General features: G+C 38.0%; 1 protein-coding gene across 3 annotated transcripts in view; it reads right to left on the reverse strand.

Moving 5' to 3' along the window:
* The window catches only part of EIF2B3 (eukaryotic translation initiation factor 2B subunit gamma), a 105,549-nt gene that overhangs the window by 15,202 nt on the left and 63,692 nt on the right, over positions 1–26,655 (reverse strand). For 2 of the 3 annotated variants that reach the window (XM_081324566.1, XM_081324567.1), the window contains 4 exons: positions 23,754–23,881; positions 22,463–22,653; positions 19,127–19,204; positions 17,760–17,908 (listed from right to left, as the gene is read on the reverse strand). In XM_081324566.1, coding sequence (XP_081180692.1) covers positions 17,760–17,908; positions 19,127–19,204; positions 22,463–22,653; positions 23,754–23,881 — 546 coding nt within the window. Of the gene's footprint in view, positions 1–16,325; positions 16,374–17,759; positions 17,909–19,126; positions 19,205–22,462; positions 22,654–23,753; positions 23,882–26,655 lie in introns of all 3 variants that reach the window. The other variant, XR_014026022.1, reaches the window with a different exon arrangement.

The raw sequence follows: 26,655 nt of genomic DNA on the forward strand, positions 1-26,655 counted from the left end.
TGCATAGGTCTTTTGTTATTCAACAGGATAGCTATTAAAATTCAGCTTTTTTTCTTGTTTTCATAAGATTTAATAGTATTTATTGACCAATGTAGAAAATATCTATCCCTTCTGAAAAAGATAACTAAGCGATTTCATAGTTAACTACAAATGTCATAATAAACAATGGTGCACATAAAATGCCAGTGTTTTCATAGATAAAAGGGGAAAAAAAAGAATTGTCATTCATCTGAAATAAACTTTTCAAAGAACTAAAAAGAAAAATACTATAAATAGGGGGAAAAACTGCACCAAAACAATACATTTTAAACAATGTACTCTCTCCTCCCCAGTGCTTTTTTTGTAAAAGAAAAAGGTGCCGGAACTCACACATGTCATACAACCCGCCATGCCTACCCTACAAGGTTCCATCCAAAAAAGGTGCCGGAACTCCGTTCTGAGCGTTCTATGAGAAAAAAAGCCCTGCTCCTCCCCCCAAAAAACTCTAATGCTACAGGAATTTCTTGAAGACATGTCCTGAAAATACAGTGCAAGAATTCCAATAAAAATGGTATGAAAGTAAAACACTTCTCTTTTTCTCACCAAGTATTGGCCACAGCTGTGGTTCCTTTGACAACAAATATATATATATATATATATATATATATATATATATATATATATATATATATATATATATATATATATATATATATATATATATATATATATATATATATATATATATATATATATATATATATATGTTTCAAATGTTAACTATTTAGATTACCTTGCTAGGCCCCAAACATGGGGCAAATCTTTATTTCCTGTTTTCAGCCTATCTTGAAGGCTATCAAACAGGCAGTAGTCACACCGGACAATTCATATATTTGTGTAAATTACTAACAAAGAATTAAAGGGAAACTGAGATGCATTTCTGACTCCTTAGTCGTCCTCAGTCAGCTATACCCTTCTGAGATTCGAACCTGGGCTGATTGCATACAAGGCAGTCAGAAATGCATCTCAGTTTCCCTTTAATTCTTTGTTAGTAATTTACACACACACACACACACACACACACACACACACACACACACACACACACACACACACACACACACACATATATATATATATATATATATATATATATATATATATATATATATATATATATATATATATATATATATATATATATATATATATATATATATATTTGTTACATAACTTTTATATATCAACATTTTGACTGGCAAAACCAATCCTAATCAATCTGCAAGTTAGTTTGAAATCATCATGAAAGGGCTCGTAATATAATAACCCCTCCATCTTTTTTAAAACATTGAGCCTATGGAACCTTTAAAAAAATATCTCAATAGCTACGTGTGACTTTCAGTTTGTTGTATAAAAACATACAGATCCTTCTTCTTGTTAGGAATTGCTGGAATTTAAAAAAAAAACACCCTACAACTGCACACATTTATTGAAGTTGAAAGAATCAGTAAAAGCGCAATCCTCATTTTGGAAGCTAGCAAAACTAGAGTAACTTCTCCCCTGACAACAGGATGATTGAAGCATACCAGGGCTGGAAACAGTTTAGAGTTCAATCTCTGTATGTAGGATTTCAGGCACACATTGATAATTCTAGCTCCTGCTATGGCCCTGCCACACAACAGAGCAATTTGGCTAGTATTTACCACAGGAGTAGAAAGCAAATTGAAGCACATTTTGTGGGTGTTCCTTCCACTCACTGACAGCTGTAATACAGCCATTTGGAAATTAGTTGCAAATGCCTTTTTGTGCACATTTTGAAAATCAAACCGTAAAAGACTGCCAACAGAAGAAGTATATGTTTGCTGAATTTCAATCTCATTTCTGTCCTTCCCTACCATCTAGGATAAAGAACTAGAAATAAATTTATATTCTTATATAGCAAGCACTTTTGTGTTGTGGCCTTCTAATTTTCAATTCTGAGCAGTGCCGCTTTATAAAATTACAAATATTAACATTTATTAGCCCTTGTAAGTGGGTTGATAGCAGCTATCTATACAATAACATATTTGAAGCAGTGGTTTCTAAGATTAATGGTACAGATTGTTCAGAAACCATGATTTTAGAGCTTTTACAACAGAAAGGCACACCTCATCATAAAGTTGGAAAAGGTTTAAGAGTTTATGTTTTGAGCAGTAAGTGCTAACCTCTCTAACCCCATGTTAACTTGCAAATTTGGGGTATGGCTAAGTCTGTCCCAAATGTCCTGCTATGCTCTCCCTTGTGGCAGCAAGAACTGCTCCTATGAGGGGTGAGTGGAGAATGCCAGGAGTGTATGCCCAGAGTATCTTTCCTAGTAGGCCACATGGAGCCCAGCGAAATCAAATTGACTATATTATTGGTAAAAGACAGTGGAACAGATCAGTCATAAATGCGAAGTTGTACCCTCTCACAGAGGTAAAGCAGCCCCCTCAACCTAATACCCTCTAGATGTGCTTGGGCATGACACCATACAGGTAGCAGGGACCAGAATTTCTGTTGCTAAGGAAGGCAGTTTTTAAGTTGCCTTGAGTGGCCATGTGTGAGTAGGTGGCAATATGGATTTTCTAAATAAAATAAGTGAGTTGCACCCAATTTAACAAGCTCTTTTGCATGGTTAAGTGAATCACTCTGACAGTTGTATAATTCACATGAGCAAATCCAGTTCCTAGGTTGATTTTGCTTGTCAGAAGTTGGCTGGGAAGGTTGAAAAGCATGTGATCCCGGGACACGGCAACCGTTGTAAAGACATGCCCATTGCCAAGTGCCTGCATTTTGATCACATGATGTGAAGATGCTGAGATGGTCCTAAGTGCCAGGACTGGTTGTAAGTGCCATTGTAACTTCAAACTGTTGTTAAACAAATGGTTGTAAGTCAAGGACTACCTGTAACCCCCATCCAGCAAGACTCCCACAGAATTATGGGAACTAAAGTCCCAATTTACATCTATATTGGAGTAAAATATGAATTCTAAAACTTCAGTGTAAAAATTGATATATGAAAAAGAGGAGAAAACATTCAACAATATTTTTAGCCCAGAGCTTCTCTCAGTTGAGAAATGCTCCCCCCCAAAAAAGGAACTACTTTAATCAATTATGAAAAATTAATTGTAATTATGAAGATTCCAAATATGTTTTATTTAAAATGTACTGTCAATTGTTACTTGCTATTTACAAATATGGAATTAATTTTAAAATGAAATATGAAAACATTTGGCAAAACAAAGAGTCTGACTAGGATTAAAGCCTTCTTAAATGTTTGGGTAATTTTATTAACATTAATATGCTAGAAACAGCTGTTTAACTTGATCTTTTACAAATGGAATACAGTGATAATATTCGTAATGTACATTTTATACATGTTATAGTATGCTCTTTTGGGATAAGCAAAAGTATGCAAAATGCAAAAAACAAGCAAGAAATAGCAGTTAAGGGAAATTATGCATAGGATTAGAAAAAAGAAATATTGCTAAATGTCATTTATATCAATACCAGTCACTATCTCTCTCCATATTTTATCTGTCTGTATTTTCTTCTTGATCCATTCATTCTTTTTTTGGAAATTTGAACATTCTTTCTATATGACCAAGCTGTCTCAACATATTTCTTACATACTGATCACTCGTGTTAGTATTCAATCCACAATTCATTATCATTCATTCCTGGCTTGTCTTTTTTGTTGTTGTGTTTCTTATGTGCTCTATTCCCACCGCATACAATTTACTTTTATGTTTCTTCTAACATACCCAATTCTCACTTCCATATTAGAAAACAGGCAGAGATATTCCTAAATGCAGCCAATTTTGCTTCCTGACAAATATTTCATCCATCTTTATTAGTCTATCATGGTCCACAATTCATCAACTTCTTTTAATCTTTTTGCCATAAGCCATTTTTCTTATATACTGTATGTTACCTGATGAGAAACAAAAATCTCCATTCCCCTGCCCAGCATAAAGCCCTACTAATGTTCAATTTTTCTCCTTTTTCATTGCTACCTTTCAGTCATTCCATTGTTTGCCATGTACCTATAGTTCCCATACATAAATATCGCTTTCAGCATTTTTCACTTTTGTTTCATTTCAGCATTTTTCACTTTTGTTTCATTTCAAATTGTCATTGCTTTTTGTTCTATTCATTCTGCTGGGGCTCCTACTTTAGCTATTTTTCATCTACCTCCAAAACAATTATTTCCATGAAAATTTCTTTGCATTCTTCTGTGTCTATTGACCATTCCTTGCTCTCCCTTACATTCTTTGCAACTCTTTCTCTATAGAAAATCTTCCTCTCATCTGCATTTTTGCATTCATTTTCAATTTTCTCGCGTGTGCACTGACATAAGCTCTTAAAACTATGTATTCAAAACAAATAAATTGTCTTTTTAAGCACATCCTCACCAGTTATCATTCTCATTCATTCTTGGATATCTGAATGGCCCAAATGATCCATTTGCTTTTCCTGGACTCTCTCATCTTGTTCCCAGCATCCATGCCAATTAACAGAATAAATTTTCCCAGGAATTTATTTATTGAGAGTGTTGTGCAACTTTTTCCAGAACTTATCTCTGATTCTTCCAGATGTCACATGTAATGTGATCTTTTGTATATCTAGTGGAAGGATTCTAACCGTTACAACATACTGGCTTGAATTCAACCGTGTTTACTGATCTACATGACTGATAAATGTCCTTACAATACCCTTTTTTCCTTCTGTCCACTTCCTAGGGACCCAGCAATGTGATCCTAAAAATGGGGGCAATATAGTCCTGATTTGGGAGTGGGTATAAAAGACCTACACAAGAAGGGGAGGGAAAGGAACTTCCATCTTGTAAGCTGAAGGATGTCATTCATTTGCTTTACTTTGTTGAAGCATGTCTACAAATAAAGGGTTGTGCAAAAACATGCATTCATTTATGAAATACTGTGCTGTATCTGCCAAAAGAGCCAATGCAGTTGGCATCAATAGAATTATGGGGTCAAGTTCACAGGAAATGATAACATTGCTCTATGTCACACCCGTAAATACACTATCCAGTTCTAGCCACTACAACCCCAAAAAGAAAAAATGTTGAAGAATTAGAAAGAGTTCAAAGAAGAATAGGAGGTGGTAAGGGACTTGGAGACTAAATTCTACAAAGAATAGGTAATGGAAGTGGGTACATTCAGCCTAAAGGGACGCGGTGGCTCAGTGGGTTAGGACGCTGAGCTTGTCGATCAGAAGGTTGGCAGTTTGGCGGGTCGAATCCCGAGTGCCGCGTAACAGAGTGAGCGCCTGTTACTCGTCCCAGCTTCTGCCAACCTAGCAGTTCGAAAGCACGTAAAAATGCAAGTAGAAAAATAGGGACCACTGCGGTGGGAAGGTAACAGCGTTCCGTGCGCCTTTGGCGTCTAGTCATGCCGGCCACATGACCACGGAGACGTCCTCGGACAAGCGCTGGCTCTTCGGCTTTGAAACGGAGATGAGCACCGGCCCCTAGAGTCGGAAACGACTAGCACGCATGTGCGGGGGAACCTTTACCTTTACCTTTTTACATTCAGCCTAAAGAAGAGAAAGTTAAGGGGAGATATGATAGCAGTCTTCCATATATGATGGAATAGCATCGCATAGAGGATGGATTTATTCTCCACAGCACCCAAGGTAAAACATGAACCAATCAAAGGATGCTCTGCAGGGAGAGTTGAAATAAGGATGAGTTTCCTGGCTGTGAGAGGTATTAAAGCTCCGTAAGTGGTGGATGCTCTGTCGCTGGAGGTTTTCCCAGAAAAGATTGGATGACTATTTGCCCAGGATGGTATGAGAATACCTGCAATGGACAGGGTGCTGGAATAGGAAGACTTCCCAGGACCCTTACAACTCTATGATTCTATGATTTTTTAATTCACAATTGAGGTGTAACCTTAGCATATATGTATATAACCTGTAGACTATTTGTTCAATGAATTCAATTTTGAAGAATGTAAAAGCTTGTTTATTTAAATTTGTTTAAAGCAGAGCTAAAAGTCGATAACCTTTTACATTAATAAGAGAGAATTTAACCTACTTTGGGGTTTGTAGCAAAAGCACAGCTAGCATATTATTTAGATGTGATGAAAGCCAAGAGGGTTTGGCTTCTCTTTAACAGAGGGCACATGGAGAAATGATGACCAAGAAGACAAAAGGGAAGGCAGTAGATTTAAGTCTTTAAAGCAGAGACCACCTAACAAGATAACTCTGAAATGCTTCTAATTTCAGTAAGGCTGCAACTTGCACCTCCCTCTCATTGTAAACAACTAATCCCAGCAGAAAACAACAGAGAGTAAAATGTATACTCATTCTGCAGCATTCCAGACCCTGCTTTATCTTTTATTTATTTTTCTAAGAGGTCAGAGATTGGGGGGTGGGTGGGTGGGAGGAAGCCAAAGACACAGGCCATCTCTTGTGTGGCCTTAAAGGAAGCTGTTTTAAAGGCAACGTCCAAGAACACACAATCTGGAGTTTTTATAGCAGAGCAATTCCAGGCTGCATTCTCTCCTCCCCGCCACTCTTTTGTGGTAAAGTTACACAGCTTTAAACCAAAGGACAGGGTGGTCGACTGCTTCGGAAAGAAATGTAAAGAGTTGGGAAATAATTCCTTTTCCTGTTGAAACTATAAATAAGAAAAGCTGATTTACACAGTGCCAGGACTGCTGACTTTCGGAGCTTGCTATCTATCTATAAATCAAGTGTGTTGAGCAAAGTTAACGAGGGGGGGAGGGGCCTCTTTTGCCTAAAATACTGAGAGTATCAAAAAATAACAACAACGCTGTGGCTTTGCATTCTCTTTAGTCCAAGAAAACAGAAATGGACAAAAATGAACACCTAGGAAGAGTCAGAATAATCAGGGAGGCTGAAATATGCACTGTTCGCAAACAAGAAACAGATTGCAGCAATGCAAAGACAGCCCATAGTTAGAGGCTATATACCAATTATTTAAGACTCATTGATTCACAGCATGATCAATCCTTGCCTTATAGTCAGTCTGCAGATATCAAGAGGTAGAATACATCTGCTATTCTACCTGGGCATTTAAATGCTAATCCGGGGTATCAACCAACTCTAAGCTGCACTTTGCAGGGAGCATATTCTGCTCCACTTACTTACGGTTGGCTATATGGTAAAGCACTTGCCTGGGAAAGGCAAAGAGAAGTGGGGTTGACTGATCTGTAAAACTGAATCTTCCTGGTTGAACATTCTATGTGAAACTGTTGTCTTTTCTATGTCTGGGATCTGAGACAGCTTGGAAATCTTATATGAAATCGGGTACTCATAGATTTTTGGTTGACCTGTCCTAGAGCCATCACTATTATCTTCTGTTTTTTTCTGACATTATCGCTGTTTACTCTGGAAAAGAATTAACACCTCTGCACTGTTTTTCTCTCTCTCTAAAACATATTAGGCACAATAAGGAACTGCTTTGAAGCCGTGAGAGGGGTAATAAATAGAAATGACTCAATTTTTCATGCTGGAATTTAGTATCTTGGTAGGATAACAGGGAGACATGGTATCATAAAAAGCAACACATTTCACTCAGTGGGCATTTCCATTAGGTCACAGGGCACTGTGCCATGGTTCTGGGTGGTCTGCTTACTTGGGTGTTCCATAATGGCGAAGGACACTTAAGGTGTCAGTGAGCGACATTGTCTATTAGTATAATGCAGTGCAGAACTCATCCTGGAGCTCCAGAAGCATAGCTGTCCAGGCCCAATGCCAAAGCAAGCATCTTGCTGGCTGTTTTTTTGTTGGTCTCTGGCAAGAGCTATTGGATTTAAATATAAATCTTACAAGGAGAATATTTTCTGTATTTGGGCCCTTTTTAAATAGCGACCAACTTCCACAAAGATTATGGAACACACCTCCATATTCATACGATCCCATATCTGTTTTCAGAGTGGCTAATGTGAGATCTGTAAGGATAAAGTTAGTATCTTGGTTTGTTTCCTCTAATTCTTCCTCTTTATATTAATTCTGAGACACATGGCTTAGTGCACGTTGCCTACACTATGAGAATCTGTTCTTTTATGGGATCTAGTGCTCATGGTCCTGCACACTGGGATAAATGTGGCATGCATGGCTAATATGAGAGGCACTCAGCAAGTCCTGTGAAAGGAAGATACCATCCCAAGAGTATAATGTAATGTATTTGATTATCTCCACATGACTGTCACATTATTTGCAGCTTTGCAAACTATGAAGTTGGAAGCAAGCCTCTTTTCTCCTGAGGGAATGTCCTGTAAAAAGTGTGTTATGACGGTACAGTATATAAATATCACTTTGGAACAGGTTTGCTCTAATGCATGCATTATATAAGATGGACAGTGAGTGAAAAGTTTTGTGCTGCAGCCTATGAATCCCAAATCCTCCATGGGATTAATTAGAATTTGTTCAGCTTGTCCCTAGCTCTGTACATCAGGCACTATTAAGAAAACCACCTAATCACTCCATGATTAATTTTCAACCAGTTTTATTGCTTTCTTTTTAACTTCTCTTTTACTTGGCCATATTCTCACAAAAAATAGCATTAAATTGGAGACATGTGGTAGGTGGCAGCAGGGTTTAACTAAACACACATGCTCTCCCTCATTCATAATCTTGCAGTAAGAACAAGACTATACCATTTGCTAAGGCAAATTCACTTGGCTTATGCATGAGCTGCAGAACAGCAGCTCTTGTTTAAGGGCCCAGATTTAACAGGTTCAGCAATATGTTCTTTAAATTTTTATTCCACATATCTATACTATTTGTGTTCCAAATGGCTTACAAATTACAAGACAGCAACAGTGCACTAAAACAATTCACAATAATAATTTCAGCAGCAATAATATCTCTAGGCAATATGAAGAAATAAGGTTTTGAACTTGTATCTGAAGTTCATCAGAAAGCAGCAAGGAGACCAAATGTACTGTTCTTAAATGACTATAAAAGATCTGGCCAGTCAGCTCAGTTAATTTGCATATAAATCTTGTAGTTATTCTTCTTCATTTCTTTCAAAATCCACAATTATTATCCAGGATTGCCATCCAACCTTGGGTGAATGTTTCTCACCTCACTAATCACTTGGGTATTCAACAGCAGTCCTCCCATGGTGGAAGGTGATGTGACAACTCTAGTCCAAACCAAACTTGGGGCTGGAAAGTAACAGATATCATCATCATCATTTTAGCCACTGTCTATCCACTGCAGGATGAAGGCCTCTTCCGCATGTTTCCAGCTTATACGGTCCTGAGCTTTCTTTTGACAATTGAGCCCACGATATTTGTTGATGTCATCGATCCATCTTGTTTTAGGTCCCTTTTGTGGACGCTTTCTATCAAGTGGGGTCCATTCTATGACTGCCTTGGCCCACCTGCCATCAGTTCTTCTTGCCATGTGCCATTTCCATTTCAATTCTTTTACACTCTTGATGGCATTGTATACTTTTGTTTGTTCTCTAATCCATGTGCAGGTCTTTCTATCTTGTCTTGTAATACCAAGCATGTATCTTTCCATGGCTCTTTGCGCCACTCGTAGCTTTTGTAACTGATATATATGATACTACTAGACACAAATGACAGTTGAAAACAGGTTGGTTACTTCTGTTAGGATTCCCACTCTTTCACTGGAAGAGTTGACCTAGAAGACCTTTTCTATGGATTATGACACTAGGATCCTCTGATACAGGTATCAAAGTGTCTATTGATATTGGTCTTCCATCTCCACACCTATTCACAAAAACCTTGCACAAATCCTAGTAGTGGATCTAAATGAGTCCAATTGAGAACCTTTCTTTGAATTCTGTTTTAACAGAGACCAGGGCTTAAAGCCATTTGAGACTTCCTTGTCTTTAAACATGTTTATTTAATATATTCCAATATTACTTCCTATAAAATAATTTCAAAGCTCTTTAAAAAGCTCTTGAGTTGTTCAAGACAATATGGCAATGGCAATATACCAAGCAGTACTGTGAACTGGCAATGAACAACAATTGCCATAATTCCCAATCAATATGGCTGTCCAACATATCTGAATGACACAAGTTGAAAGTTTGTCTCAATTATAAAACGTGTCCTCTTATAATAGCCTCTAGTCCAGTGGTATATTATATCTTCTCTCTCTCTCTCTCTCTCTCTCTCTCTCTCTCTCTCTCTCTGTGTGTGTGTGTGTGTGTGTGTGTGTATCTTTGAGACATTCTACATACCATAAATTGGAGTTCAATATGGATTCTCTGGGCTAGAGAGAAAATTATATTAGAGAGATTACCATACAGGGAGTGCAGAATTATTAGGCAAATGAGTATTTTGACCACATCATCCTCTTTATGCATGTTGTCTTACTCCAAGCTGTATAGGCTCGAAAGCCTACTACCAATTAAGCATATTAGGTGATGTGCATCTCTGTAATGAGAAGGGGTGTGGTCTAATGACATCAACACCCTGTATCAGGTGTGCATAATTATTAGGCAACTTCCTTTCCTTTGGCAAAATGGGTCAAAAGAAGGACTTGACAGGCTCAGAAAAGTCAAAAATAGTGAGATATCTTGCAGAGGGATGCAGCACTCTTAAAATTGCAAAGCTTCTGAAGCGTGATCATCGAACAATCAAGCGTTTCATTCAAAATAGTCAACAGGGTCGCAAGAAGCGTGTGGAGAAACCAAGGCGCAAATAACTGCCCATGAACTGAGAAAAGTCAAGCGTGCAGCTGCCAAGATGCCACTTGCCACCAGTTTGGCCATATTTCAGAGCTGCAACATCACTGGAGTGCCCAAAAGCACAAGGTGTGCAATACTCAGAGACATGGCCAAGGTAAGAAAGGCTGAAAGACGACCACCACTGAACAAGACACACAAGCTGAAACGTCAAGACTGGGCCAAGAAATATCTCACGACTGATTTTTCTAAGGTTTTATGGACTGATGAAATGAGAGTGAGTCTTGATGGGCCAGATGGATGGGCCCGTGGCTGGATTGGTAAAGGGCAGAGAGCTCCAGTCCGACTCAGACGCCAGCAAGGTGGAGGTGGAGTACTGGTTTGGGCTGGTATCATCAAAGATGAGCTTGTGGGGCCTTTTCGGGTTGAGGATGGAGTCAAGCTCAACTCCCAGTCCTACTGCCAGTTTCTGGAAGACACCTTCTTCAAGCAGTGGTACAGGAAGAAGTCTGCATCCTTCAAGAAAAACATGATTTTCATGCAGGACAATGCTCCATCACACGCGTCCAAGTACTCCACAGCGTGGCTGGCAAGAAAGGGTATAAAAGAAGGAAATCTAATGACATGGCCTCCTTGTTCACCTGATCTGAACCCCATTGAGAACCTGTGGTCCATCATCAAATGTGAGATTTACAAGGAGGGAAAACAGTACACCTCTCTGAACAGTGTCTGGGAGGCTGTGGTTGCTGCTGCACGCAATGTTGATGGTGAACAGATCAAAACACTGACAGAATCCATGGATGGCAGGCTTTTGAGTGTCCTTGCAAAGAAAGGTGGCTATATTGGTCACTGATTTGTTTTTGTTATGTTTTTGAATGTCAGAAATGTATATTTGTGAATGTTGAGATGTTATATTGGTTTCACTGGTAAAAATAAATAAATGAAATGGGTATATATTTGTTTTTTGTTAAGTTGCCTAATAATTATGCACAGTAATAGTCACCTGCACACACAGATATCCCCCTAAAATAGCTATAACTAAAAACAAACTAAAAACTACTTCCAAAAATATTCAGCTTTGATATTAATGAGTTTTTTGGGTTCATTGAGAACATGGTTGTTGTTCAATAATAAAATTAATCCTCAAAAATACAACTTGCCTAATAATTCTGCACTCCCTGTATTACCATTAAAGTTAGATCAGAAAGCATTTTGTTGATATTATCTATTTTCATGTTTAACACAATGGACTATTCACACAGACACAGATGCAACATTTTCTGTGCAACTTAACAAGTTTAAATTCATGGCTTCTGGGAACAAAACTGAGTATATACTCAAAATAAAGAAGAGTAGCAATCTTGCCAAACATGTTTCTATTACAAATGACATCAGTTTTACTCTGACATCCACTGCTACTTTAAGCTTGTCATCCAGCCAGCTAACTTCCCAGATGTGCTATGCATGCTATTAGATTCATCCAGCCAACTCACTGCTGTGAGAAATGGATTGCCACTTCTAGTGAAAAGCTGTGTATAGCAAATTGAATACATTAAAGTGAAGATTTTAAAAAGATAATATTATAGCACCTTGGCAAATAGTAACACAATCTCTTTTCAGGGAGTTGACTCAGCATATGATTAACACATCAGATACTTCCGTAAAATGCATACTGATAATCTGTCAATTAAGAATCCTGGAGGTGTTTCCCCTATATTCATTTACTTGTCAAAAACTGGTAAAATATTGATGTATGGTGTTTTTTTTAACTCAAACAAAATATAAAATTGGGGACTACCTTACAAGAAAATTACCACTTGAGGTAGGCCATTATTTACAAAAGCTATAATTTATTACTTAAGTTCAACAAACTTGGGATAATATTTCACAACCAAAACCACATTGTCTTGACTTAAGTGTATTAATATCTTTATTCTTTCCCCATCTCACTTTGGAGAGAAAAATATATACTCAAGGCACTAATACAGAGATTACATATATTTTCCATGGGAATCAGCATACATGTATTGAATCTCACTTATTCAGGTTGATTATTAAGTAGAGTTCATCACAGGAAACTGCCAATATGCTGTCACAGCAATTGTTATGGAGAAAATTAGAAAAAGAACAAGAACTCTGCTTTTTATGGTATTTTCAGTGGTAATGCTGCGAAGTTGTGTCGCGATGGGTCGGACACGACTTTGCAGCTAACAACAACAACAACGATGCTACTGGAGGGAGAATGGGAAAAATATTTAGTTTTTTTAAAGCAGTTATTCAAAATTAATATGCAACCTGTAGAGGCATAACACTTCTATTCTTTTATTTAAAAAAATGCCAAAAATCAATGGTGTATTTCAGCAGCACAATCTGGGGGAGCACTGAAGGTCACAAAAACAGGCCAAGTACATGCTGCCCACCCACCTATGGATTAGAGCAGAGGTCCCCAACCTTTTGGGCACCAGGGATGAGTTCCGTGGAAAGAGGGTTTTTTGCGGACCGGAGGGGGCATGGTTTTGCATACTGCCTGCATCCTGTGGATGGGGCTTCACTTGTTTGCACAGACCGGTTCCGGGATGCCGCGGACCAGTGCCAATCCACAGACTGGAGATTGGAGACCCCTGGATTAGAGAGTCAGCAAAGCTTATACCTGGTTATACAGTAGTTTTTCCTTATACCAGCATGAAACAGGTTCTAGTAAGTGACATAAGTAAATGACATCCAATGTAGCATGGTGGTTAAGGTGTATCCCCAGGAATGGGGATACCAAAAAAGTCTACCCAACCCCTGAAGCTCATAGGATGGCTTTGGGCCAGTCACTCTCTTTTAGACCAATCTATCACACATAGTTATTATTGTGAGGAAAATGGGAGGAGGGATGCTAGGCACATTGCTCTGAACTCCTAAGAAAGGGTAAGATATAAATTGAATGAATGAATGAGGTGAAAGGCAGTACTATTTTTAAAATTAAGAATATTAGAAAAAAAACACGTTTTATTAGTGAAGAGGAAAAAGAACCATCTATATGTACTAAAGTCAACTTGAGTGCAGAAATTTTGGTTATAAAAAAGCATCCGCTTCCTTAAAAAGTCAAAGAGGGACAACTTCCAGGATGGCTATGTGATGTAACTGATACTCTGTTACATATGACCCAAGAGGGAGCAGAAATGAGCCAAATATAGACAGGAGATATATAGTCAGAATTCTCCCTTCAGTGCTAGATGCCATCACTCACTGCATGCTAAGCAGCCTGAGAACAGAAATTATAACCCTGTTCTTGCCAAACTATTACTAAAATAATGAAACCAAGACTCATTTTCTGCTAGATTGAAGGAATCCAGAAATTACTGTGCAGCATGAACAGAGGCACCTAGATGACAATCAAAAGGCCCCTGCAGCTTGGTTAATAGAATTATTTCTTCCAACTATACATTTTGATGTGGCCATTTCGCATTGATCCTTGAGAATTTTGTCATAGTTAACAAAAGTTAAAAGCAAAAACTAATAAACATAATTACAAAATGTAAAATCTAAAAACTAAAACATAAAGTAGCACAGGAGATCTCTGTAGTCTGCCAAGTAGATATAAGGCAAGGATCTACAAACTCCAATACCTTTTCAATCTTAAGACTAAAAAGTTGAGAAAATAAGGTAAAAGGTTCCCCCGCACATGTGTGCTAGTCGTTTCCGACTCTAGGGGCCGGTGCTCATCTCCGTTTCAAAGCCGAAGAGCCAGCGTTTGTCTGAGGACGTCTCCGTGGTCATGTGGCCGGCATGACTAGATGCCAAAGGCGCACAGAACGCTGTTACCTTCCCACCGTAGCGGTCCCTATTTTTCTACTTGCATTTTTATGTGCTTTCGAACTGCTAGGTTGGCAGAAGCTGGGACGAGTAACAGGTGCTCACTCTGCTACGCGGCACTCGGATTCGACCTGCCAAACTGCCGACCTTCTGATTGACAAGCTCAGTGTCCTAACCCACTGAGCTACTGCGTCCCTTTGAGAAAATAAAGAATACTTTATTGCTCTTTATAATGTTATTTATTTAAATATTAATACCCAATAGGCCATTTTAGAAAAGCTTTAATTGGGCCACTGACACATGAAAATCTCTCTCACTCTCTCTCTTAGTAGAGACTGTCTAATTCTATTTAGAAAATTAAATGTGTACACTCTTATCTCCTCAATTCTTCATTCTTTCCAAAGAGCTACTCCTGTCTTTGGTGAATCTCAACAGAAGTATTATTTATTGTTTTTTACAACAGCAGAACCGGCCTTGTCTGAAGATGAAGTGGAAATTATCCTTTATCTTTATAGTATGGGAATTTAATTTATAGTATGCTGGTAATTAAATGTGGCAATTATATATATTATATATTATATTATATTCACTTATAACCTAGTTTTGTAACTGCAATGTGCTTCAGGAATCTAAGCTTTTTGTTCACATTATACAAGCATGTGACTATGATAATCAACTTCAAGGAGCAATTGTTTTTAATTCATTGTTTAATGTTTTTAATTCACTGATACAAGAAATTGTCTGCAAAGGGAGGTGGAGCTCTTATACAACAGCCATCATTTACATAATAATTTAGCTTTTTCAACCAATACAAGAACAGTATGGAACTAAAAGGACAACCTATTGAGAAAAACCTTGCCAAAATAAGGTTTGTGGGAGCAATTCCTATGTGAAATAACACATATAAAATATGTTAAAATAAATAACTGTGTAAAGTTAATCAGCATTAATATCAGTATTTTTCCCATCTACTTGATCTATATTGCATACAATATAATTTTTCTCCAACATGTCCCTGTCATTAATCTTTTAAGTTAAACATTCCCAGTATAATACTGTTTCCTCATAGGGCAGTTGCTTTAGCCCTCTGAGTCTTCTGGTTGCCATGTTTTGACCGACTACATTTTTTTCACTGCTCCAATAAGAATTAATCCAAGATAAGTCACGCCATAGTTTTGGAAAGTTCTAGAAAGTTATTATAATATCAGCAACTGCTTTTTTCCATAATAGAGAATTTACTTTTTGAACAAGAGTCTCAATAAAGAACCAAACTTTTCCTGGTCAATCGTCAGCTCAAGTCTAGAGTTAACCACTTGTCAGAATCCATTTATATCACATTCATAAATGTATGTTTAAAACATTATCCCCCCCCCCATGGATTCTGCCATCTCCCAAGGAAGGAGGAGCGCATGTGGATTCAGCCTGCCTTAGGTTATTTCAAAGACCAAGGGAAACCTTTTGAACTGGGGGAACAAAAGGGAGGGTTAGAGAAGAAGGCATCTGGCCAGTGTCTCCATTTGAATCTGTAGTGGAAGAAGGTAATAACCATAAAGATTCGAAGTTCCCTTTTTTCACATGAAAGGGATGACACGAAGTAAAATGATGGGGGGCTGACCAAATGGGGTTGAGGGAAGGGGGGTTGAACCAGGAACTCTTTATAAAGTTTCAATTTGTAAAACAATACCAAGTCCTGTCTTGTATTTCCACAACTAAGCATGTCCTAGTAAAAATTCCTTTTGGACTAGAACTGACTACAAGAGTTTTTATTTTCCTAAGACATGGATTGGGGTGGGTCCTGACACCACTGGCAGTTCTCTTTCAAAGGGAAGTCTCGTAAACAAACAAACAAACAAATAAATGTACTTATCACATTTATATAGCAATCCATCTCAGGTAGTGACTCTGAATGGCATATGTACTAAAACAATCCAAACAGATAAAATTCATTAAAAATACAACCAAAATAAATTAAAAATATTTTTAAAAACGGTGAAAAGAAAAACCATGCAGAATGCATTCAGTCGATCATCATGTAACCATCCAGCAGGCTTTTCTCTATCACAGTATCCCCACAACATCTCACATATATATGTCTTTAATAATAATAATAATAATAATAATAATAATAATAATAATAATAATAATAATAATAATAATAATAATAATCTGGGCTTTCTTTTTGCTTCTACCATATCTGTGTTAAGTATTTTAATGTGAATTGTTCCACTCTGATATGCATCTACCATTCAAAAATACCGTCCCTTTTTATTTTAATCATGTAAAATCATTTGATTTCAATAGGGGAAAAAAGGCTATTTCACCTTGTATACATAATTTCAAAATTGTGATTAATGTTCATTTATTTCTCTTTTGGCTTCCTATTCTTAAACAGTTGCAATCTATAAGAGGATCTTTTTACTATTAAACTGCTGTATCTGCTCAGGAGCTTGATGAAGGAAAAACATTTCTTGAAAGGACAAGCAAACAATTTTATCTAAGTGACATACAATCAAACTACTCTACAGCAGGGTGTCTCCCAGCTGTGGCCTGGTATCGGGCCGTGGCCTGCACAAGTGGACGAGTGTGAAAGCTCCATTTGTGCAAGGGAAACCATCCCCTTCCCCCCTCCCCCGATGGCACTGTTGCTGGTCCATGGAGCCAGAAAGGTTGGAGAGCACTGCTGTACAGTGTTTGTGGTCATAATTTACTTCTGTAGAATTCATTTAGCATTTCTTCATTATTTGAAGATACTGAAACTTCTTCAAGCTATTTTACTTTCATGTATCATCTTCCCACCAATTTATCCAAAATAGAGCTATTCTACTTGTAATTTTCTGAATGTTCTCTGAATCATATTTAAAAAGCATGGCATTACTCTTGTTTTTAGCTTCCCATATTATATGCCAATGGTGATCTTTTTAACACTACTTTAACACTAGTTTAACTGACTATGTATATCAGGACATTTTAATATTTCTCAGAGGCACCTTGCAGGAATGAAGGCTTTCATCAAATTGATAAAAAAAGAGAATTGCACAATCATGGTACAGTACATGTACAAAAGAGGTACAGCTTGCATCACAATGATACAATGTTGGTTTGTACCCTCTTGTGGCCCTCTTGTGGATGCCTCTATTCTCATTCATAATTCTGTTTTCTCTCCTGGAAATAAAGAAGTGGCATCCAGCCAAACAGGGTATGCTTTGGATATTCCATAATTAGTTCATGCTACATGTAGTTCATGTAGTTAAAGCTACAATTCTCTATGTAAAAACCACAGAATTTTTTTTTAAAGACCACCTACCCTTCTTCAATTCTGACAGAATTCATGATGATGCAGTTGGTAATTTTAACTTTATCTTTGATCAAACATGAAGTACCAATGACAGAATGCTTTACTGAAGTCTTTTCGCCTATTTGAGAAGATGCACCTACAATGCTGTCAGATCCAACCTGCGGAGGAAGAGAAAGAAACTGAACAATATCTTCTCCTTGAGTTGCCAATAGCTGCCAATTAACAGACTGAACAGACCCAAATAAGCTTTAATGAAGCCTCAAGAATCCTTTTCTTTTTTCACGGGAAAAGGGTCTATTTTTTCTGCTGTATATTGGAGAATACATAACACTCTAAATGGATTAGTAAAAAAGAACTGGAGAATGTTTGAATATGTTCCATAGCTACTAAATTGATGTTCTGGTGATTTAAGATTTTTTGACTGCACTTTTCAAGAACATTTGACTGCACTTTTCAAGAACATTTGACTGCACTTTTCAAGAACATAAAAAGAGATAATTCTGTCAATAATGAAGAAATGCTAAATGCTAAATGCTAAATGCTAAACTTTCTCTGAAGTTAACTGTTTCCAGTCTACTGGAATAAACAGTATACATTATAAATACATACGATAGTCCATTGCAGGTAGTCAGCAAACCCAGACCTAGACAGATATAAATGCTATTTTTTTCTAATTAACAAAAAAACAGTGCACTTTAGCAATACCAACCCAGCAGGTCAAGCATACGTAAGTCTTGTTTAACTATCTAGGAGAGTTCTAAGAGAAGCACGACCTACACAAACACACGAACAAGGGGACAGGAATTTTGTTTCTGCCATGTGAGAAAAACTGACCTGATCAAATTGGAAGGTGGTCATTTCACACAGTTCTACCTGCCTTGTGCTCATACCCAGACCCATTCTCTTTCTCAGCAAGTCTGAATGCAGTGCATAATACATTTTTTATGGGCCTTGAGGTTTCCTGTGCAACTGCCTCTGCTTTATTCACAAGAGTATCATCCACATAGCAACAGAAAGTTTGTTAGCATCTGTCCTACTTAGTTTTGCCTAAACTAAGGTTTTTTTTCTTACCTGCTCTAAATCTCAGAATCTTAACCTACTGATTGACATTGGTATAAGATCCTAGCTGTTCTGAAGCTGAAACCACTGCTTCCTACTTCAGAAAACAAGACAAAACAATACACTTATCTGTACATGCAGATGTGCAGAGAAATGGCTAAAATACAAAGGTATGATTGTCTGAGTACAGCTTGAAAGAGCTTTCGTTAGAACAATATTTACCAGGAAACAACATCAAGAACCAGGAAAACAAATTGCACAGACTCATCCATATTTATTTACCTCTACCTTCCCATTATCCTCTTCTTGCTACTCACCATGCACTTATCAATAATCGATGCAGAACTATGAACCAGAGGTTCTTCAGGACAAAGTGAAGGCAGCATTTTGGGAACCTGAAAGAAAAATTTTGAAATCATACATTAATGGCCCCCAGATACACTCCTCTTTATAATATAAACATTACCCTCAGTTTACTTAATTAAAATTATTATCTTCAAGTGACTAAAAAGGACGCATGATGATTTTAATTTTCTAAACAGGTAGCAGGCTTCAGGAGACTATATAGGAAGTTAAGGGTACACAAGCTATTTCATATTTTTAGTTGAAGTTTGAACATTGCTTGGCAATGGCAAAACCGTCCTGATACGTTGCATGACGTCATGTGACGTCGCACGTTTGACATGTCTGCACTAGAAGAAGTATTTAAAAATTATATTGCCTATACTGGCGTATATGCTCATTCATCTCTTTTTATTGTTAACTGGCTTAAATTGTTCTTTTAAGGGTAATATGCGATGTGAATTTATGTAAGGTTATTTCTGTTTAGAACATAAAATATACATGCTTGAAAGCGTCTCTCTAAGATGGCGGCGCCTGGAATGGCTGCGGCTGCATTGGCTCTTGAAGGCAAATAGTTTTGGGAGGGATAGTAAGGGCTATAGGCCACATGATCAGGAAGATTTTAATGTGTTTGAGCAACATGGTGGAACTAAGGTAACATACGACATTACGGCCGACAATCTTTGCTGGCATGGCGAGTTTCTAGTTGTTTTGGAACTGTTGGTGAGACCGTTAAAAGTCGTTGGCGCTGTTTGAATTTGTTCTACCAGCAGCAAGATCTGACTGCTGGCCCAGTGATGGATTGTATTGCAAATCAGGGCTGTTTCCAGAGGAGGCAGAGGAGGAGAGGACCTGGAGCTTATGGAGCGAAGGAACTGGATGAGGCTGTCGGCAGGCCCAGAGGAAGAGAGAGAGGCTTTTGGAGGAGTTGGTGGCGGCGGCAGCAGCGTGCTCCAGGGGCGAAAAGAAGCAAGGCCTCTTTAAGAAAAAGGTGGAAGAGTCAGGATCAGAAAAAGGAAAGAAGGCGAGGTTGTCAGAATACAAGCTAACCTGAGGGCTAATCCACATGGAGCCCCATTTTCATCTGTCCTGTTTGCCATCGTTCACTCCCTAGAGACTAAAATGGACAATGTGAAATTTGAGCGAGCCCCGAACAAGGAGTATATATCGGAGGTGGTGACCCTTTGAGAGCTGTATGCAACGAAATTTCATTTTGATGTATGCCGATTGGTGTACATTCAAAGTGACAATAAAGTTATCATGTTGCCCGTCTCTCTCTCCCCCTTCCTACCTTTACGTATAATAAAAAAATATTTAAATATGCTGTTATATGGGAAGCAACTAGTGAGACAAGTAGTGGCACAACAGAATGGTCAGGGAGCGCCGGAGCCGAGGGGAAGTTTAGTTTAACTTTAGGGTGCTTTTTTTGGGGTGAAGTAATCTACTTCTTATTCCCAAAAACTACTCCCTCCTGCTGCCACCTGCCCACACAAAGGGAGCAGCAGACTGAAGAGGTCAACTGAAACAAGTGAAATATTTCCTAAGTAGAAAAACAGGGGACTGAAGTGCTGTTCTGTTCCTGCTGCTAGTTCTAATGCATCAGCAGCTGCTTCATGGGTTACGAACAAAAAAATATAGACTGTGCTCACGCTTCCATATTCGTGCAAGCATCTGTTGCACAACATGGCTGTATATGATGACACTACAATCCGTCCCTTCTCCTTTCCGTGTGTAGAAACAACGGGACACTCAGACTAGGCAGAGCGACCTTACTCTCAAGCTAGAAGACATAAAGGAGGCTGCAGAATAATCATGCTGCATATAAACTTCACCGAATAGACTTTCTGAATACATTCCTGACTTGGATAGGCTTTCAGTGGAATCCAGTTGCTTAAGCTAGCTGACAAACAGCTAGAATAGATGAATAAATTTTCACATATTAAAAGAGTAAGGGAAGTGTGAAGCAGAAAATAAAATATCCACAAATCAAAAATTATGGAATATTGGGAACCCACAACAGCTTAAGCAAAACAAAAGCATAAGACTATTAGAATTCTCTTTAAAATGTGAAAATTCTCTGAAGGATTGATAGTTTGCCTTATATTGCCATTCCAGAAAAGATACTATTGAAGAAAATTTGTCTCTGATCACTGAATGTTTTGTACAAAAATACAGTATATATATATTGGAATTATCACATGGGGAGGGAATATTTGGAGTACTGACTCCAAATGAATAACATATTTAGACAGACAACTCTAGTGTTTGTTCTTCAATTCATTCTTGCACCTTCTAAGAATGTCAAACTGCACCAATCTTCTTTCCTTCTTTTAAACCCTTGAAATTAAAATATAGCGATTGTGCATTTTCTTTCTTTCTACAAAATGAGATCTTCTATCTACTATTCCATATTACAGACTCCAAAATAGCTCACCTCTCATAGGACAAAATAAGTTTTGACCTATTATTAAATGTGCCTTAAAGTCAGTTCATACAAACATGCCATGAGAGTGTGGTCACTCCTAGAAAATGGCTTAACTTTCATAATAGACTTGATAAGGGATAAATCCAGAAAATATATACATGCTATTGATGAATAATTAAAGGCTTTTATGACTCTGATTCAGTCTATTGTGGATGAGGTTTCACTCCTCCCGAAAGACCAAGTCCACAGTTTGGAAATATTCCTCAGCTGTTACTGTTTTCCTAGATGACAGTTATAGTGAATAGTAAGCACAATTAGTGTACCAACTACAACTGTCCCTCAGCAATCAGATCTGATATCTATGCCTGTGTTATCCTTGAAAAGTGTCAAGGCACAAGGTAATGGGCACCAAGTGTCCAGAAGCTCATGTGGGCAACTGGTGCAGGGACCCCTTGATCTTTAAATAAGTCAAGGCCTGGACTTTTTTAGATGAGGCTTCTTAATTATGGGTCTGTCTGGCCATGAAGCACTGCAGGAGAGGCCCTTGTGAAGATGTCTCCAGTGTCAGAGGTTTATTTATTTGACACGCAAGGGAGGATCTTCACTTACATCATTCCCAAGCTTTGGAACATACTATTAATTTGTTGTCACTCTATTTTTTAAAAAATGTTGTAAGTCACTGTGAATGATTTCTGACCAGAAAGATGGGGGTGCAAGTACTGTAAATATATGAACAAATATACTTGGGTCATTCAGTCATTTCCCCCTTCATAATGTAACCAAGATAAAGATATTTCAATCTAATCTCCCCATTCTATCCCTCTCTTAATTGTCATAATTACACAAGCACCAGTCCTGAGTTAAAAACTTTTTTTTTCTATCTTACCTGCCTATTTGCTTCAATATATAGTCCAAGAGTGTTCACTCGGTAACATAGTCCGTCTCTCATGATGTGAACATAGCAACGAATTTTCCCTCCATGGAATGCCTCTTTTACATCTCCTCTGCAATTGTTCCAACACATTTTGTCTGTACCCAGTTCAAACCAGCTATCACCCTTCATAAAGTTATAAATGTCTGTGGAATACAAAAATATAAATCATAAACATTTTAAATGGAATCAAAGTAAGCATTACTTTGTTGGGGGCAATTAAGCTGACTTTGTAATAATGCCGCTTGGGGTGTGTGTGAAAGCCCTAATAAGCAGGCATATCCATAGAATGAAGGCTACTGCTAAGCTTGTAAGCCGCCCTGAGTCTTCGGAGAAGGGCGGGATATAAATGGAATTAAAATAAAAATAAAATAAAAAATAAATTATATATGGCCTATTTACATTTCTTTCTATGCACAGAATGAATGGGTGGGCACAGAGTAGCTGAATTTACCCTCCACAAATGACATTATGTCAATATTTGCCACTGCCCAGAAGAACAATGGTCCCTGGGATTGTTGGCCTACAGGTAAAATATCAGGGCAATGAAAAAAACAGTGTGGCCTCATCCACCGGCTAGAAAAAGAGCTGCTTCTGGAAGAAATTGCTTGCTAACACCCAAAAGATCCCTGTTTTAACTGAGACCAAAGAAACAAAGAATCGAAATACCAGCCAAAAGAAAATGCTTTGCTTTTTCCTCCCAGAAATAAGACTAATTTCTGCTTCAATTATAAGAGAATAATGTACTTTTGTAATATATGAACAAGGCCCCATAAGTTCCTATCTCTTATATGGCTGCCAAATGACAGGAGTTTCTTTCTTTAAAACAGACCCAAACTCCCTCTTTCAGCCAAATTCAGGAACCCAATGTTTGTTTAAACTGATCTGTTAAACAAGCCGAGTGCCTTATTATAACAAATGATAACTTCCCAGTTTGGATATAATACAGAACACTTACATCTGGCATAATCGAACTGATCACCCTCATTATCTTTCCTTTCACCTTTTACTATGTTGTTCCTTATCTTTTTCAACCCTGATGGCAACAATCTCTTCTATGTTTATTTCTATATGGATCATGCTACCAACATTTTACCAGATTTTTAATTGAGACAAGCTGTTTTATTTGTCAAGAAGCAGGCTAAAAAGAGTTTATGAACCGGGAGATAACTGCTTTCCCTATATTGGAGTCATATTTCCCAAGTGACATTCATTGTCTCCTGCATGGGTTTTTTTTTGGACTAACCTGTTTTCTGGTCCTTTTTCTTTTGGCCCTGCTCTTTGTACTTTGGTTCCTGTTGAAACTGTGCAGGCAAGGAAAACTGCTTTCTAACCAAGTACGGGATCAGTTCACTTCTGATTGAAGTAAATGTCCTAGGGAAATTTAAAAAAATAGCACTAAAACGTAAATATATTATTTACAAGTTCCTTAGGGGGGGGGGGGAAAGGGTTTCTTCCTTGTATCTGATGTTCAAGTAGCTGTTTGTGCAATCTAGATTCTAAACGAGAGCAGAACACTTCAAGAATAGTTAAAACATTAGACTATTAAGACCATTAGACTAAGTTTGTAACTAAACTATAATATTGGTCCTCCTGGTATCCCTCCAGACCAGCTCTCAAATTGTTTCCCAGCTGCAGTTTGTGTTTGCATCTCAGGTGATTTATTTCTGCCTGAGCTGCAAAACCTGTTCTCCCTTTTTATAGCCCTGAAACTGAGCAGAACTTGTGAGTGGTCCATTTTCTCTTTGCTGGGAATTCTTGCCCCCCCCCCCCGCCTTTCAGCAGCAACAGCATAATGGTCACAGTCCATTTAAGGGGAATGGTGGCTTGACACATTCTCAGCTCCCTTTTTTTGCAGCCAATCAAATGCAATCCAACCAGCTGATTTCACTACAAAATGGAGCTGTCATTGACATTGGCTATTTTGATTATTTATGGATCCTTTTAAATGATTTTGAATGGCCCAGTAATGCAGGCGAAGGGAGGTGGGTAAAACTGACCAAACTGGAATGAAATGTATCAAACTGCTTAGGTGCTGTGTTGTTGGGTGCAGCTGTTCCACAGGTGGGAAGCCCGTAAATGCTCATTTATATGTCCTCTCCTATTAAATATCCTGGTGACCCTTTGCAGGAGCACTGAATGGGCTGATTGTATCTGTCCATCTGATGCCTGAGCAGAGCCCTGAAAAATACTTTGGGCATCTGATAAAATGGACTACGATGAGGCACAAAAAACCCCCAGGCATTATAAATTAGTTAAGGTGCCACAACATAATTCTTGCTGCAAAAGATATCACTGCAATCTCTTCAACCTGCAAAGTATTTGAAACACATGCTAATATTATTTCCTAGCAGGAAAAAAGCATAAAATCTACTTTTGAGTCAAGCTCAATACTTGGTGACGTTATTACACTGGAACACTCTGAAATGTTGTGGAGCTCACATTAGCAAAGCAAAGTGCTTCATTGCTGGGCTGCATGGCATATTCCCGGAAGCAGCCATCATCCTAGCGGCTACAATTCACTGTGATCACTTGAAAAATGTTGACCACTTCCAGAATTGCACCATGAGGTCCATCAATGGAGCAGTCTGTTCTCCTTCCTTAACCTGACCTCCTGAGCTGTAGAAATCTACAAAAGGTAAGCGAGGAGGAAGGTGTGGGGGCCAGTGGAGTGGGAAGAATGTCTAAGGTGCTGCAGAAACCCAGTGTGGGGAATGAAGGGGGTGAATGGGCAGGGGGTGCTGCAGAGTCCCTGCAATCGGTCATAAGGGCAAACAACTGCAGACACGTTGCGGCTGCCACAACTTCAAGACTATGTTGTAAGTAGCTTTTGGAAAATCTGCTGTAACTTTGAATGGTTAAGTGACCAGTTGTAAGTGAAGGACTCTAGCAATTTTAACAGAGAAAGAAATTCTAGTCAATTATTTAAAAATATCTTATAGATTTAATTCTGCTGTATTTCAGAAAATGAGACGCAATAGTAAAAATGTAATGGTAGTGGTCAGGGGAAACGTAAAACATATATTTTTTAAATAGAAGAAAGAGAGGTGAAAAGAAAAGTTAATTGTGAATCCTATAGGTATATAGTGAATTCAAATACTGTAATAAAACAAGTTATTTTCCCCCGCTCTCTAATATCCCGAGTTAGAAAAACCAGTTACCATTCCTTTCTTCCCATCCTGACTGCTATAAAGAAAAGTCAATTCACTTTAAAGAATAAAAACAATGCTGAGAACAAGGGCATCAGGGAAATGATATTTATATTCTAGCCAACATTACAATCTCAATGCAAAAGCAGGGAAAATTCCCCTACTATATACTCCCCTTGCTTGTCTCTTCAAGGAAATGGGAAGAGAACTGAAAAAGAGTTAATGCAGCCTCTTGTTAGTATCATCTGCCTCTTTGACTCCTTAAGTCAAAGTTTGGGTTGATCTCATATAATATGGCTTTGGTGACCACCTTCTGAGTTTGCAAACAAAAAAACTCTGCTTGATCAATTTATTCCTTTAAAATGTACAGAGTTTCTGAGATAGAGAAGTAAGGTTATTGGTACTAACGGAAAAGTTAAGCAAAAAAAATCTGATTGCAATCACATCATTTTCCTCTCCCAGCTCCTGAACTATACTTTTAAATGACAAGCGAAAAGAAATGTTAAAGTAGTCAGGCAGACCAGGATATTATAAGTAATTCCATGTGCATTACTCAAATTATAACCACTGTGACTGTAAGTTTAACACAGCATGCCTGCCTTTGTGTCATTCGGCTGTGAAATTTTATGGCACAAGAGGACCAAGTTTAAACTGCTGCTTAGGTTCAAATCTTTTTGCAATTGTTTATTATACATAGGGAAAAAAAATAGGAAGAGCTGAACATGACTTCTGGTGACTGCATAGACACCTCTACTGAATTTCAATGGCAACAATATGGGGACTGGCTTTTTCCAGGAAAGTTTTTTTCAATTTCAACTAATCTGGGATTTTCTGGCAATTTCTCATCCATGTACTAATCCTTCGGCATGCACACAAGTTTGGTTGCTTTCCTTTCAGACTAAATCAAATTGCACCTAGCATGGCTCTCAAAAGAAGCTTTCCTCCTGGCTTGATCACATTTTGGCTCTAACCCTTCTGCAAATTAGACACAGGGGCGTG

Source organism: Vipera berus (assembly GCF_964194415.1).
Source record: "Vipera berus genome assembly, chromosome: 3".
NCBI lineage: Eukaryota > Metazoa > Chordata > Lepidosauria > Squamata > Viperidae > Vipera > Vipera berus.